Source organism: Oncorhynchus mykiss, chromosome 5 (genome assembly GCF_013265735.2).
Source record: "Oncorhynchus mykiss isolate Arlee chromosome 5, USDA_OmykA_1.1, whole genome shotgun sequence".
Taxonomy (NCBI): Eukaryota; Metazoa; Chordata; class Actinopteri; order Salmoniformes; family Salmonidae; genus Oncorhynchus; species Oncorhynchus mykiss.
The window spans coordinates 21109528-21126497 of NC_048569.1; the positions used below are offsets into that span (position 1 = coordinate 21109528).

The following is a 16970-nucleotide window of genomic DNA, read 5'->3' on the forward strand; positions in this document are numbered from 1 at the left end:
TTGTGAAGAATCAACAAGTGGGACACAATCATGAAGTGGAACGACATTTATTGGATATTTCAAACTTTTTTAACAAATCAAAAACTGAAAAATTTGGCGTGCAAAATTATTCAGCCCCTTTACTTTCAGTGTAGCAAACACTCTCCAGAAGTCCAGTGAGGATCTCTGAATGATCCAATGTTGACCTAAATGACTAATGATGATAAATACAATCCAACGTGTGTAATCAAGTCTCCGTATAAATGCACCTGCACCTTGATAGTCTCAGAGGTCCGTTAAAAGCGCAGAGAGCATCATGAAGAACAAGGAACACACCAGGCAGGTTCGAGATACTGTTGTGAAGAAGTTTAAAGCCGGATTTGGATACAAAAAGATTTCCCAAGCTTTAAACATCCCAAGGAGCACTGTGCAAGCGATAATATTGAAATGGAAGGAGTATCAGACCACTGCAAATCTACCAAGACCTGGCCGTCCCTCTAAACTTTCAGCTCATACAAGGAGAAGACTGATCAGAGATGCAGCCAAGAGGCCCATGATCACTCTGGATGAACTGCAGAGATCTACAGCTGAGGTGGGAGACTCTGTCCATAGGACAACAATCAGTCGTATATTGCACAAATTTAGCCTTTATGGAAGAGTGGCAAGAAGAAAGCCATTTCTTAAAGATATCCATAAAAAGTGTTGTTTAAAGTTTGCCACAAGCCACCTGGGAGACACACCAAACATGTGGAAGAAGGTGCTCTGGTCAGATGAAACCAAAATTTAACTTTTTGGCAACAATGCAAAACATTATGTTTGGCGTAAAAGCAACACAGCTCATCACCCTGAACACACCATGCCCACTGTCAAACATGGTGGTGGCAGCATCATGGTTTGGGCCTGCTTTTCTTCAGCAGGGACAGGGAAGATGGTTAAAATTGATGGGAAGATGGATGGAGCCAAATACAGGACCATTCTGGAAGAAAACCTGATGGAGTCTGCAAAAGACCTGAGACTGGGACGGAGATTTGTCTTCCAACAAGACAATGATCCAAAACATAAAGCAAAATCTACAATGGAATGGTTCAAAAATAAACATATCCAGGTGTTAGAATGGCCAAGTCAAAGTCCAGACCTGAATCCAATCGATAATCTGTGGAAAGAACTGAAAACTGCTGTTCACAAATGCTCTCCATCCAACCTCACTGAGCTCGAGCTGTTTTGCAAGGAGGAATGGGAAAAAAATTCAGGTTCTCGATGTGCAAAACTGATAGAGACATACCCAAAGCGACTTACAGCTGTAATCGCAGCAAAAGGTGGCGCTACAAAGTATTAACTTAAGGGGGCTGAATAATTTTGCACGCCCAATTTTTCAGTTTTTGATTTGTTAAAAAAGTTAGAAATATCCAATAAATGTCGTTCCACTTCATGATTGTGTCCCACTTGTTGTTGATTCTTCACAAAAAAAATACAGTTTTATATCTTTGTTTGAAGCCTGAAATGTGGCAAAAGGTCGCAAAGTTCAAGGGGGCCGAATACTTTCGCAAGGCACTGTATTTATTGGCTCGCCGACATTGGCCTTTTACCTCTATCAGTATCGGACAATAATTCTGTCGATAACCGATATTCAATAGGATGAAAAGGGGGAATCTCATGCTGATCTGAACACTTGCGGACATTTTCATGTCATTATTTGTCACAATGTAAGTAATCATCATTTGAAGCATATTTGTTGGACAATTGCTCTTTTGGATGGTATTTTTGGAGAATTCAGTGTGTAAAAATGTCACTCATTTCCCTGCTGTAAAACACTATATTGGCAGTCGGCAGATATATCGGTAAGTTTTGCTCCCCCAAGATTGGGGTATCGGTCCCAAAAAAACATATTGGTTTCCCTGCCCTTAGAGTGATAAGAGCTCTGCTTTCTGCTGTGGCGTCCTGTAGATATAATAGCCTATGGGGTCCTATTACAGGTATTTCACATCTGTTTGTAGGCTTGGTGAAAGGGATTATAAATGTATGGTGTAATCACTGTCCTCCATAAAAATATACTCATATTTAATCTCCAGAGGTTAGGTTTTGAGCTGGTTTGTCGCTGGCCTATAGGCCTACTCTACACATCACAGTCTGGGGGTCCGTCAGTCTCTGTCTGTGTGTATTGTCTCAAGTACTAACCCACCTTCCCTCTTCCTGTGTGTGTCTGTCTGTGTATGCTGTGTGTTTTTCTCTGTGTTAGATGTGTGAGGTGCAGCAGGTGAAGGAGCTGACCCTGGTCAGTAACATCAGTCTGGCAGAACAGAACCTCCAACTGCAGCCCAGTCTGGACCTTCAGAAGAACCAGCTCACTTCACGCTACCGCCACCTACAGGAGCTCTATGACAACTACCAGCTACGCAAGTCCACTCTCTGTAAGACCGCTAACAGGTCTACACTACCAAGTTCACACTCTGTAAGAGTCCTAGCAAGTCCACACTTGATGAGACACCTAGCTAGTCCACACTACTAAGGACAGTGTGCCTGTATACCAGTCTCTTTCTGTCTACATCTCACTCGGTGCACTCTGCTATCTGAAAGACCAGTCTTTCTCTGTGTTGGTAGCTGACTGTTCTCTACATGTCTGTCTGGTCGAGCCAGTTCAGTCACTTGTTGTTCCTAGATACTGGTCCTCTGTCAGTCGGGTTGTTCTAGATACTGCTCCTCTGTCAGTCGGGTTGTTCTAGATACTCCTCCTCTGTCAGTCGGGTTGTTCTAGGTACTGCTCCTCTGTCAGTCGGGTTGTTCTAGGTACTGCTCCTCTGTCAGTCGGGTTGTTCTAGGTACTGCTCCTCTGTCAGTCGGGTTGTTCTAGGTACTGCTCCTCTGTCAGTCGGGTTGTTCTAGGTACTGCTCCTCTGTCAGTCGGGTTGTTCTAGGTACTGCTCCTCTGTCAGTCGGGTTGTTCTAGATACTGCTCCTCTGTCAGTCGGGTTGTTCTAGATACTGCTCCTCTGTCAGTCGGGTTGTTCTAGATACTGCTCCTCTGTCAGTCGGGTTGTTCTAGATACTGCTCCTCTGTCAGTCGGGTTGTTCTAGATACTGCTCCTCTGTCAGTCGGGTTGTTCTAGATACTGCTCCTCTGTCAGTCGGGTTGTTCTAGATACTGCTCCTCTGTCAGTCGGGTTGTTCTAGATACTGCTCCTCTGTCAGTCGGGTTGTTCTAGATACTGCTCCTCTGTCAGTCGGGTTGTTCTAGATACTGCTCCTCTGTCAGTGGGGTTGATACTGGATACTGCTCCACTGTCAGTTGGGTTGTTACTGGATACTGGTCCTCTGTCAGTGGGGTTGTTACTGCTCCTCTGTCAGTGGGGTTGATACTGGATACTGCTCCACTGTCAGTTGGGTTGTTACTGGATACTGGTCCTCTGTCAGTGGGGTTATTACTGGATACTGGTCCTCTGTCAGTCGGGTTGTTCTGGGTACTGGTCCTCTGTCAGTGAGGTTGATACTGGATACTGGTCCTCTGTCAGTGTGGTTGATACTGGATACTGGTCCTCTGTCAGTCGGGTTGTTCTGGGTACTGGTCCTCTGTCAGTGAGGTTGATACTGGATACTGGTCCTCTGTCAGTGTGGTTGATACTGGATACTGGTCCTCTGTCAGTGGGGTTGTTACTGGATACTGGTCCTTTGTCAGTGGGATTGATACTGGATACTGGTCCTCTGTCAGTGGGGTTATTACTGGATACTGGTCCTCTGTCAGTCGGGTTGTTACTGGATACTCGTCCTCTGTCAGTGGGGTTGTTACTGGATACTGGTCCTCTGTCAGTGGGGTTGATACTGGTTCTAAGTCAGTGGGGTTGATACTGGTCCTAAGTCAGTGGGGTTGTTACTGGATACTGGTCCTCTGTCAGTGGGGTTGTTACTGGATACTGGTCCTCTGTCAGTGGGGTTGATACTGGTTCTAAGTCAGTGGGGTTGTTACTGGATACTGGTCCTCTGTCAGTCGGGTTGTTACTGGATACTCGTCCTCTGTCAGTGGGGTTGTTACTGGATACTGGTCCTCTGTCAGTGGGGTTGATACTGGTTCTAAGTCAGTGGGGTTGATACTGGTCCTAAGTCAGTGGGGTTGTTACTGGATACTGGTCCTCTGTCAGTGGGGTTGTTACTGGATACTGGTCCTCTGTCAGTGGGGTTGATACTGGTTCTAAGTCAGTGGGGTTGTTACTGGATACTGGTCCTCTGTCAGTGGGGTTGATACTGGTTCTAAGTCAGTGGGGTTGATACTGGTTCTAAGTCAGTGGGGTTGATACTGGTCCTAAGTCAGTGGGGTTGTTACTGGATACTGGTCCTCTGTCAGTGGGGTTGTTACTGGATACTGGTCCTCTGTCAGTGGGGTTATTACTGGATACTGGTCCTCTGTCAGTGAGGTTGTTCTGGATACTGGTCCTCTGTCAGTCGGGTTGTTACTGGATACTCGTCCTCTGTCAGTGGGGTTGTTACTGGATACTGGTCCTCTGTCAGTGGGGTTGATACTGGTTCTAAGTCAGTGGGGTTGATACTGGTCCTAAGTCAGTGGGGTTGTTACTGGATACTGGTCCTCTGTCAGTCGGGTTGTTACTGGATACTGGTCCTCTGTCAGTGGGGTTGATACTGGATACTGGTTCTAAGTCAGTGGGGTTGTTACTGGATACTGGTCCTCTGTCAGTCGGGTTGTTACTGGATACTGGTCCTCTGTCAGTCGGGTTGTTACTGGATACTGGTCCTCTGTCAGTGGGGTTGTTACTGGATACTGGTCCTCTGTCAGTGGGGTTGTTACTGGATACTGGTCCTCTGTCAGTGAGGTTGTTACTGGATACTGGTCCTCTGTCAGTGGGGTTGTTACTGGATACTGGTCCTCTGTCAGTGGGGTTGATACTGGTTCTAAGTCAGTGGGGTTGTTACTGGATACTGGTCTTAAGTCAGTGGGGTTGTTACTGGATACTGGTCCTCTGTCAGTGGGGTTATTACTGGATACTGGTCCTGTGTCAGTGAGGTTGTTACTGGATACTGGTCCTCTGTCAGTGGGGTTGATACTGGTTCTAAGTCAGTGGGGTTGTTACTGGATACTGGTCCTCTGTCAGTGGGGTTGTTACTGGATACTGGTCCTCTGTCAGTCGGGTTGTTACTGGATACTGGTCCTCTGTCAGTGGGGTTGTTACTGGATACTGGTCCTCTGTCAGTCGGGTTGTTACTGGATACTGGTCCTCTGTCAGTGGGGTTGTTACTGGATACTGGTCCTCTGTCAGTGGGGTTGATACTGGATACTGGTCCTCTGTCAGTGGGGTTGTTACTGGATACTGGTCCTCTGTCAGTCGGGTTGTTACTGGATACTGGTCCTCTGTCAGTGGGGTTGTTACTGGATACTGGTCCTCTGTCAGTGGGGTTGTTACTGGATACTGGTCCTCTGTCAGTCGGGTTGTTACTGGATACTGGTCCTCTGTCAGTGGGGTTGTTACTGGATACTGGTCCTCTGTCAGTCGGGTTGTTACTGGATACTGGTCCTCTGTCAGTGGGGTTGTTACTGGATACTGGTCCTAAGTCAGTGGGGTTGTACTGGATACTGGTCCTCTGTCAGTCGGGTTGTTACTGGATACTCGTCCTCTGTCAGTGGGGTTGTTACTGGATACTGGTCCTCTGTCAGTGGGGTTGATACTGGTTCTAAGTCAGTGGGGTTGATACTGGTCCTAAGTCAGTGGGGTTGTTACTGGATACTGGTCCTCTGTCAGTGGGGTTGTTACTGGATACTGGTCCTCTGTCAGTGGGGTTGTTACTGGATACTGGTCCTCTGTCAGTGGGGTTGATACTGGTTCTAAGTCAGTGGGGTTGATACTGGTTCTAAGTCAGTGGGGTTGATACTGGTTCTAAGTCAGTGGGGTTGATACTGGTCCTAAGTCAGTGGGGTTGTTACTGGATACTGGTCCTCTGTCAGTCGGGTTGTTACTGGATACTGGTCCTCTGTCAGTGGGGTTGTTACTGGATACTGGTCCTCTGTCAGTGGGGTTATTACTGGATACTGGTCCTCTGTCAGTGGGGTTGTTACTGGATACTGGTCCTCTGTCAGTGGGGTTGATACTGGTTCTAAGTCAGTGGGGTTGATACTGGTCCTAAGTCAGTGGGGTTGTTACTGGATACTGGTCCTCTGTCAGTCGGGTTGTTACTGGATACTGGTCCTCTGTCAGTGGGGTTGTTACTGGATACTGGTCCTCTGTCAGTGGGGTTGTTACTGGATACTGGTCCTCTGTCAGTGGGGTTGATACTGGTTCTAAGTCAGTGGGGTTGTTACTGGATACTGGTCCTCTGTCAGTGGGGTTGTTACTGGATACTGGTCCTCTGTCAGTGGGGTTGTTACTGGATACTGGTCCTCTGTCAGTGGGGTTGTTACTGGATACTGGTCCTCTGTCAGTCGGGTTGTTACTGGATACTGGTCCTCTGTCAGTGGGGTTGTTACTGGATACTGGTCCTCTGTCAGTGGGGTTATTACTGGATACTGGTCCTCTGTCAGTCGGGTTGTTACTGGATACTGGTCCTCTGTCAGTCTGGTTGTTACTGGATACTCGTCCTCTGTCAGTGGGGTTGTTACTGGATACTGGTCCTCTGTCTGTGGGGTTGATACTGGATACTGGTCCTCTGTCAGTGGGGTTGTTACTGGATACTGGTCCTCTGTCAGTGGGGTTGTTACTGGATACTGGTCCTCTGTCAGTGGGGTTGATACTGGTTCTAAGTCAGTGGGGTTGTTACTGGATACTGGTCCTAAGTCAGTGGGGTTATTACTGGGTACTGGTCCTCTGTCAGTGGGGTTATTACTGGGTACTGGTCCTCTGTCAGTCGGGTTGTTACTGGATACTGGTCCTCTGTCAGTGGGGTTGTTACTGGATACTGGTCCTCTGTCAGTGGGGTTGATACTGGTTCTAAGTCAGTGGGGTTGTTACTGGATACTGGTCCTCTGTCAGTGGGGTTGTTACTGGATACTGGTCCTCTGTCAGTGGGGTTGTTACTGGATACTGGTCCTCTGTCAGTCGGGTTGTTACTGGATAGTCGTCCTCTGTCAGTGGGGTTGTTACTGGATACTGGTCCTCTGTCAGTGGGGTTGATACTGGTTCTAAGTCAGTGGGGTTGTTACTGGATACTGGTCCTAAGTCAGTGGGGTTGTTACTGGATACTGGTCCTTTGTCAGTGGGGTTGTTACTGGATACTGGTCCTCTGTCAGTGGGGTTGTTACTGGATACTGGTCCTTTGTCAGTGGGGTTGTTACTGGATACTGGTCCTCTGTCAGTGGGGTTGATACTGGTTCTAAGTCAGTGGGGTTGTTACTGGATACTGGTCCTAAGTCAGTGGGGTTGTTACTGGATACTGGTCCTCTGTCAGTCGGGTTGTTACTGGATACTGGTCCTCTGTCAGTGGGGTTGATACTGGATACTGGTTCTAAGTCAGTGGGGTTGTTACTGGATACTGGTCCTCTGTCAGTCGGGTTGTTACTGGATACTGGTCCTCTGTCAGTCGGGTTGTTACTGGATACTGGTCCTCTGTCAGTGGGGTTGTTACTGGATACTGGTCCTCTGTCAGTGGGGTTGTTACTGGATACTGGTCCTCTGTCAGTGGGGTTGATACTGGTTCTAAGTCAGTGGGGTTGTTACTGGATACTGGTCCTAAGTCAGTGGGGTTGTTACTGGATACTGGTCCTCTGTCAGTGGGGTTATTACTGGATACTGGTCCTGTGTCAGTGGGGTTGTTACTGGATACTGGTCCTCTGTCAGTGGGGTTGATACTGGTTCTAAGTCAGTGGGGTTGTTACTGGATACTGGTCCTCTGTCAGTGGGGTTGTTACTGGATACTGGTCCTCTGTCAGTGGGGTTGATACTGGTTCTAAGTCAGTGGGGTTGATACTGGTCCTAAGTCAGTGGGGTTGTTACTGGATACTGGTCCTCTGTCAGTCGGGTTGTTACTGGATACTGGTCCTCTGTCAGTGGGGTTGTTACTGGATACTGGTCCTCTGTCAGTGGGGTTGTTACTGGATACTGGTCCTCTGTCAGTGGGGTTGATACTGGTTCTAAGTCAGTGGGGTTGTTACTGGATACTGGTCCTCTGTCAGTGGGGTTGTTACTGGATACTGGTCCTCTGTCAGTCGGGTTGTTACTGGATACTGGTCCTCTGTCAGTCGGGTTGTTACTGGATACTGGTCCTCTGTCAGTGGGGTTGTTACTGGATACTGGTCCTCTGTCAGTGGGGTTGTTACTGGATACTGGTCCTCTGTCAGTGGGGTTGATACTGGTTCTAAGTCAGTGGGGTTGTTACTGGATACTGGTCCTCTGTCAGTGGGGTTGTTACTGGATACTGGTCCTCTGTCAGTGGGGTTGTTACTGGATACTGGTCCTCTGTCAGTGGGGTTGTTACTGGATACTGGTCCTCTGTCAGTGGGGTTGTTACTGGATACTGGTCCTCTGTCAGTCGGGTTGTTACTGGATACTGGTCCTCTGTCAGTGGGGTTGTTACTGGATACTGGTCCTCTGTCAGTGGGGTTGTTACTGGATACTGGTCCTCTGTCAGTCGGGTTGTTACTGGATACTGGTCCTCTGTCAGTCTGGTTGTTACTGGATACTCGTCCTCTGTCAGTGGGGTTGTTACTGGATACTGGTCCTCTGTCTGTGGGGTTGATACTGGATACTGGTCCTCTGTCAGTGGGGTTGTTACTGGATACTGGTCCTCTGTCAGTGGGGTTGTTACTGGATACTGGTCCTCTGTCAGTGGGGTTGATACTGGTTCTAAGTCAGTGGGGTTGTTACTGGATACTGGTCCTAAGTCAGTGGGGTTATTACTGGGTACTGGTCCTCTGTCAGTGGGGTTATTACTGGGTACTGGTCCTCTGTCAGTCGGGTTGTTACTGGATACTGGTCCTCTGTCAGTGGGGTTGTTACTGGATACTGGTCCTCTGTCAGTGGGGTTGATACTGGTTCTAAGTCAGTGGGGTTGTTACTGGATACTGGTCCTCTGTCAGTGGGGTTGTTACTGGATACTGGTCCTCTGTCAGTGGGGTTGTTACTGGATACTGGTCCTCTGTCAGTCGGGTTGTTACTGGATAGTCGTCCTCTGTCAGTGGGGTTGTTACTGGATACTGGTCCTCTGTCAGTGGGGTTGATACTGGTTCTAAGTCAGTGGGGTTGTTACTGGATACTGGTCCTAAGTCAGTGGGGTTGTTACTGGATACTGGTCCTTTGTCAGTGGGGTTGTTACTGGATACTGGTCCTCTGTCAGTGGGGTTGTTACTGGATACTGGTCCTTTGTCAGTGGGGTTGTTACTGGATACTGGTCCTCTGTCAGTGGGGTTGATACTGGTTCTAAGTCAGTGGGGTTGTTACTGGATACTGGTCCTAAGTCAGTGGGGTTGTTACTGGATACTGGTCCTCTGTCAGTCGGGTTGTTACTGGATACTGGTCCTCTGTCAGTGGGGTTGATACTGGATACTGGTTCTAAGTCAGTGGGGTTGTTACTGGATACTGGTCCTCTGTCAGTCGGGTTGTTACTGGATACTGGTCCTCTGTCAGTCGGGTTGTTACTGGATACTGGTCCTCTGTCAGTGGGGTTGTTACTGGATACTGGTCCTCTGTCAGTGGGGTTGTTACTGGATACTGGTCCTCTGTCAGTGGGGTTGATACTGGTTCTAAGTCAGTGGGGTTGTTACTGGATACTGGTCCTAAGTCAGTGGGGTTGTTACTGGATACTGGTCCTCTGTCAGTGGGGTTATTACTGGATACTGGTCCTGTGTCAGTGGGGTTGTTACTGGATACTGGTCCTCTGTCAGTGGGGTTGATACTGGTTCTAAGTCAGTGGGGTTGTTACTGGATACTGGTCCTCTGTCAGTGGGGTTGTTACTGGATACTGGTCCTCTGTCAGTCGGGTTGTTACTGGATACTGGTCCTCTGTCAGTGGGGTTGTTACTGGATACTGGTCCTCTGTCAGTCGGGTTGTTACTGGATACTGGTCCTCTGTCAGTGGGGTTGTTACTGGATACTGGTCCTCTGTCAGTGGGGTTGATACTGGATACTGGTCCTCTGTCAGTCGGGTTGTTACTGGATACTGGTCCTCTGTCAGTGGGGTTGTTACTGGATACTGGTCCTCTGTCAGTGGGGTTGTTACTGGATACTGGTCCTCTGTCAGTCGGGTTGTTACTGGATACTGGTCCTCTGTCAGTGGGGTTGTTACTGGATACTGGTCCTCTGTCAGTCGGGTTGTTACTGGATACTGGTCCTCTGTCAGTGGGGTTGTTACTGGATACTGGTCCTAAGTCAGTGGGGTTGTACTGGATACTGGTCCTCTGTCAGTCGGGTTGTTACTGGATACTCGTCCTCTGTCAGTGGGGTTGTTACTGGATACTGGTCCTCTGTCAGTGGGGTTGATACTGGTTCTAAGTCAGTGGGGTTGATACTGGTCCTAAGTCAGTGGGGTTGTTACTGGATACTGGTCCTCTGTCAGTGGGGTTGTTACTGGATACTGGTCCTCTGTCAGTGGGGTTGTTACTGGATACTGGTCCTCTGTCAGTGGGGTTGATACTGGTTCTAAGTCAGTGGGGTTGATACTGGTTCTAAGTCAGTGGGGTTGATACTGGTTCTAAGTCAGTGGGGTTGATACTGGTCCTAAGTCAGTGGGGTTGTTACTGGATACTGGTCCTCTGTCAGTCGGGTTGTTACTGGATACTGGTCCTCTGTCAGTGGGGTTGTTACTGGATACTGGTCCTCTGTCAGTGGGGTTATTACTGGATACTGGTCCTCTGTCAGTGGGGTTGTTACTGGATACTGGTCCTCTGTCAGTGGGGTTGATACTGGTTCTAAGTCAGTGGGGTTGATACTGGTCCTAAGTCAGTGGGGTTGTTACTGGATACTGGTCCTCTGTCAGTCGGGTTGTTACTGGATACTGGTCCTCTGTCAGTGGGGTTGTTACTGGATACTGGTCCTCTGTCAGTGGGGTTGTTACTGGATACTGGTCCTCTGTCAGTGGGGTTGATACTGGTTCTAAGTCAGTGGGGTTGTTACTGGATACTGGTCCTCTGTCAGTGGGGTTGTTACTGGATACTGGTCCTCTGTCAGTGGGGTTGTTACTGGATACTGGTCCTCTGTCAGTCGGGTTGTTACTGGATACTGGTCCTCTGTCAGTGGGGTTGTTACTGGATACTGGTCCTCTGTCAGTGGGGTTGTTACTGGATACTGGTCCTCTGTCAGTCGGGTTGTTACTGGATACTGGTCCTCTGTCAGTCTGGTTGTTACTGGATACTCGTCCTCTGTCAGTGGGGTTGTTACTGGATACTGGTCCTCTGTCTGTGGGGTTGATACTGGATACTGGTCCTCTGTCAGTGGGGTTGTTACTGGATACTGGTCCTCTGTCAGTGGGGTTGTTACTGGATACTGGTCCTCTGTCAGTGGGGTTGTTACTGGATACTGGTCCTCTGTCAGTCGGGTTGTTACTGGATACTGGTCCTCTGTCAGTGGGGTTGTTACTGGATACTGGTCCTCTGTCAGTGGGGTTGTTACTGGATACTGGTCCTCTGTCAGTCGGGTTGTTACTGGATACTGGTCCTCTGTCAGTCTGGTTGTTACTGGATACTCGTCCTCTGTCAGTGGGGTTGTTACTGGATACTGGTCCTCTGTCTGTGGGGTTGATACTGGATACTGGTCCTCTGTCAGTGGGGTTGTTACTGGATACTGGTCCTCTGTCAGTGGGGTTGTTACTGGATACTGGTCCTCTGTCAGTGGGGTTGATACTGGTTCTAAGTCAGTGGGGTTGTTACTGGATACTGGTCCTAAGTCAGTGGGGTTATTACTGGGTACTGGTCCTCTGTCAGTGGGGTTATTACTGGGTACTGGTCCTCTGTCAGTCGGGTTGTTACTGGATACTGGTCCTCTGTCAGTGGGGTTGTTACTGGATACTGGTCCTCTGTCAGTGGGGTTGATACTGGTTCTAAGTCAGTGGGGTTGTTACTGGATACTGGTCCTCTGTCAGTGGGGTTGTTACTGGATACTGGTCCTCTGTCAGTGGGGTTGTTACTGGATACTGGTCCTCTGTCAGTCGGGTTGTTACTGGATAGTCGTCCTCTGTCAGTGGGGTTGTTACTGGATACTGGTCCTCTGTCAGTGGGGTTGATACTGGTTCTAAGTCAGTGGGGTTGTTACTGGATACTGGTCCTAAGTCAGTGGGGTTGTTACTGGATACTGGTCCTTTGTCAGTGGGGTTGTTACTGGATACTGGTCCTCTGTCAGTGGGGTTGTTACTGGATACTGGTCCTTTGTCAGTGGGGTTGTTACTGGATACTGGTCCTCTGTCAGTGGGGTTGATACTGGTTCTAAGTCAGTGGGGTTGTTACTGGATACTGGTCCTAAGTCAGTGGGGTTGTTACTGGATACTGGTCCTCTGTCAGTCGGGTTGTTACTGGATACTGGTCCTCTGTCAGTGGGGTTGATACTGGATACTGGTTCTAAGTCAGTGGGGTTGTTACTGGATACTGGTCCTCTGTCAGTCGGGTTGTTACTGGATACTGGTCCTCTGTCAGTCGGGTTGTTACTGGATACTGGTCCTCTGTCAGTGGGGTTGTTACTGGATACTGGTCCTCTGTCAGTGGGGTTGTTACTGGATACTGGTCCTCTGTCAGTGGGGTTGATACTGGTTCTAAGTCAGTGGGGTTGTTACTGGATACTGGTCCTAAGTCAGTGGGGTTGTTACTGGATACTGGTCCTCTGTCAGTGGGGTTATTACTGGATACTGGTCCTGTGTCAGTGGGGTTGTTACTGGATACTGGTCCTCTGTCAGTGGGGTTGATACTGGTTCTAAGTCAGTGGGGTTGTTACTGGATACTGGTCCTCTGTCAGTGGGGTTGTTACTGGATACTGGTCCTCTGTCAGTCGGGTTGTTACTGGATACTGGTCCTCTGTCAGTGGGGTTGTTACTGGATACTGGTCCTCTGTCAGTCGGGTTGTTACTGGATACTGGTCCTCTGTCAGTGGGGTTGTTACTGGATACTGGTCCTCTGTCAGTGGGGTTGATACTGGATACTGGTCCTCTGTCAGTGGGGTTGTTACTGGATACTGGTCCTCTGTCAGTCGGGTTGTTACTGGATACTGGTCCTCTGTCAGTGGGGTTGTTACTGGATACTGGTCCTCTGTCAGTGGGGTTGTTATTGGATACTGGTCCTCTGTCAGTCGGGTTGTTACTGGATACTGGTCCTCTGTCAGTGGGGTTGTTACTGGATACTGGTCCTCTGTCAGTCGGGTTGTTACTGGATACTGGTCCTCTGTCAGTGGGGTTGTTACTGGATACTGGTCCTAAGTCAGTGGGGTTGTACTGGATACTGGTCCTCTGTCAGTCGGGTTGTTACTGGATACTCGTCCTCTGTCAGTGGGGTTGTTACTGGATACTGGTCCTCTGTCAGTGGGGTTGATACTGGTTCTAAGTCAGTGGGGTTGATACTGGTCCTAAGTCAGTGGGGTTGTTACTGGATACTGGTCCTCTGTCAGTGGGGTTGTTACTGGATACTGGTCCTCTGTCAGTGGGGTTGTTACTGGATACTGGTCCTCTGTCAGTGGGGTTGATACTGGTTCTAAGTCAGTGGGGTTGATACTGGTTCTAAGTCAGTGGGGTTGATACTGGTTCTAAGTCAGTGGGGTTGATACTGGTCCTAAGTCAGTGGGGTTGTTACTGGATACTGGTCCTCTGTCAGTCGGGTTGTTACTGGATACTGGTCCTCTGTCAGTGGGGTTGTTACTGGATACTGGTCCTCTGTCAGTGGGGTTATTACTGGATACTGGTCCTCTGTCAGTGGGGTTGTTACTGGATACTGGTCCTCTGTCAGTGGGGTTGATACTGGTTCTAAGTCAGTGGGGTTGATACTGGTCCTAAGTCAGTGGGGTTGTTACTGGATACTGGTCCTCTGTCAGTCGGGTTGTTACTGGATACTGGTCCTCTGTCAGTGGGGTTGTTACTGGATACTGGTCCTCTGTCAGTGGGGTTGTTACTGGATACTGGTCCTCTGTCAGTGGGGTTGATACTGGTTCTAAGTCAGTGGGGTTGTTACTGGATACTGGTCCTCTGTCAGTGGGGTTGTTACTGGATACTGGTCCTCTGTCAGTGGGGTTGTTACTGGATACTGGTCCTCTGTCAGTCGGGTTGTTACTGGATACTGGTCCTCTGTCAGTGGGGTTGTTACTGGATACTGGTCCTCTGTCAGTGGGGTTGTTACTGGATACTGGTCCTCTGTCAGTCGGGTTGTTACTGGATACTGGTCCTCTGTCAGTCTGGTTGTTACTGGATACTCGTCCTCTGTCAGTGGGGTTGTTACTGGATACTGGTCCTCTGTCTGTGGGGTTGATACTGGATACTGGTCCTCTGTCAGTGGGGTTGTTACTGGATACTGGTCCTCTGTCAGTGGGGTTGTTACTGGATACTGGTCCTCTGTCAGTGGGGTTGATACTGGTTCTAAGTCAGTGGGGTTGTTACTGGATACTGGTCCTAAGTCAGTGGGGTTATTACTGGGTACTGGTCCTCTGTCAGTGGGGTTATTACTGGGTACTGGTCCTCTGTCAGTCGGGTTGTTACTGGATACTGATCCTCTGTCAGTGGGGTTGTTACTGGATACTGGTCCTCTGTCAGTGGGGTTGATACTGGTTCTAAGTCAGTGGGGTTGTTACTGGATACTGGTCCTCTGTCAGTGGGGTTGTTACTGGATACTGGTCCTCTGTCAGTGGGGTTGTTACTGGATACTGGTCCTCTGTCAGTCGGGTTGTTACTGGATAGTCGTCCTCTGTCAGTGGGGTTGTTACTGGATACTGGTCCTCTGTCAGTGGGGTTGATACTGGTTCTAAGTCAGTGGGGTTGTTACTGGATACTGGTCCTAAGTCAGTGGGGTTGTTACTGGATACTGGTCCTTTGTCAGTGGGGTTGTTACTGGATACTGGTCCTCTGTCAGTGGGGTTGTTACTGGATACTGGTCCTTTGTCAGTCGGGTTGTTCTGGATACTGGTCCTCTGTCAGTGGGGTTGATACTGGTTCTAAGTCAGTGGGGTTGTTACTGGATACTGGTCCTAAGTCAGTGGGGTTGTTACTGGATACTGGTCCTCTGTCAGTGGGGTTGTTACTGGATACTGGACCTCTGTCAGTCGGGTTGTTACTGGATACTGGTCCTCTGTCAGTGGGGTTGTTACTGGATACTGGTCCTCTGTCAGTGGGGTTGTTACTGGATACTGGTCCTCTGTCAGTGGGATTGATACTGGATACTGGTCCTCTGTCAGTGGGGTTGTTACTGGATACTGGTCCTCTGTCAGTGGGGTTGTTACTGGATACTGGTCCTCTGTCAGTGGGGTTGTTACTGGATACTGGTCCTAAGTCAGTGGGGTTGTTCTAGGTACTGCTCCTCTGTCAGTCGGGTTGTTCTAGATACTGCTCCTCTGTCAGTCGGGTTGTTCTAGATACTGCTCCTCTGTCAGTCGGGTTGTTCTAGATACTGCTCCTCTGTCAGTCGGGTTGTTCTAGATACTGCTCCTCTGTCAGTCGGGTTGTTCTAGATACTGCTCCTCTGTCAGTCGGGTTGTTCTAGATACTGCTCCTCTGTCAGTGGGGTTGATACTGGATACTGCTCCACTGTCAGTTGGGTTGTTACTGGATACTGGTCCTCTGTCAGTGGGGTTGTTACTGGTCCTCTGTCAGTGAGGTTGATACTGGATACTGGTCCTCTGTCAGTGGGGTTATTACTGGATACTGGTCCTCTGTCAGTCGGGTTGTTCTGGGTACTGGTCCTCTGTCAGTGAGGTTGATACTGGATACTGGTCCTCTGTCAGTGTGGTTGATACTGGATACTGGTCCTCTGTCAGTCGGGTTGTTCTGGGTACTGGTCCTCTGTCAGTGAGGTTGATACTGGATACTGGTCCTCTGTCAGTGTGGTTGATACTGGATACTGGTCCTCTGTCAGTGGGGTTGTTACTGGATACTGGTCCTCTGTCAGTCGGGTTGTTACTGGATACTCGTCCTCTGTCAGTGGGGTTGTTACTGGATACTGGTCCTCTGTCAGTGGGGTTGATACTGGTTCTAAGTCAGTGGGGTTGATACTGGTCCTAAGTCAGTGGGGTTGTTACTGGATACTGGTCCTCTGTCAGTGGGGTTGTTACTGGATACTGGTCCTCTGTCAGTGGGGTTGATACTGGTTCTAAGTCAGTGGGGTTGTTACTGGATACTGGTCCTCTGTCAGTCGGGTTGTTACTGGATACTGGTCCTCTGTCAGTCGGGTTGTTACTGGATACTCGTCCTCTGTCAGTGGGGTTGTTACTGGATACTGGTCCTCTGTCAGTGGGGTTGATACTGGTTCTAAGTCAGTGGGGTTGATACTGGTCCTAAGTCAGTGGGGTTGTTACTGGATACTGGTCCTCTGTCAGTGGGGTTGTTACTGGATACTGGTCCTCTGTCAGTGGGGTTGATACTGGTTCTAAGTCAGTGGGGTTGTTACTGGATACTGGTCCTCTGTCAGTGGGGTTGATACTGGTTCTAAGTCAGTGGGGTTGATACTGGTTCTAAGTCAGTGGGGTTGATACTGGTTCTAAGTCAGTGGGGTTGATACTGGTCCTAAGTCAGTGGGGTTGTTACTGGATACTGGTCCTCTGTCAGTCGGGTTGTTACTGGATACTGGTCCTCTGTCAGTGGGGTTGTTACTGGATACTGGTCCTCTGTCAGTGGGGTTATTACTGGATACTGGTCCTCTGTCAGTGAGGTTGTTCTGGATACTGGTCCTCTGTCAGTCGGGTTGTTACTGGATACTGGTCCTCTGTCAGTGGGGTTGTTACTGGATACTGGTCCTCTGTCAGTTGGGTTGATACTGGTTCTAAGTCAGTGGGGTTGATACTGGTCCTAAGTCAGTGGGGTTGTTACTGGATACTGGTCCTCTGTCAGTCGGGTTGTTACTGGATACTGGTCCTCTGTCAGTGGGGTTGTTACTGGATACTGGTCCTCTG

The 16970-nt window shown here is 49.2% G+C and overlaps 1 protein-coding gene across 1 annotated transcript in view; it reads left to right on the plus strand.

Moving 5' to 3' along the window:
- LOC110523400 (vacuolar protein sorting-associated protein 37B) overlaps positions 1-16970 on the plus strand; it is a 52012-nt gene that overhangs the window by 1399 nt on the left and 33643 nt on the right. Inside the window, exon 2 of the mRNA XM_021602067.2 lies at positions 2216-2387. Coding sequence (XP_021457742.1) covers positions 2216-2387 — 172 coding nt within the window. The remainder of the gene's footprint in view (positions 1-2215; positions 2388-16970) is intronic.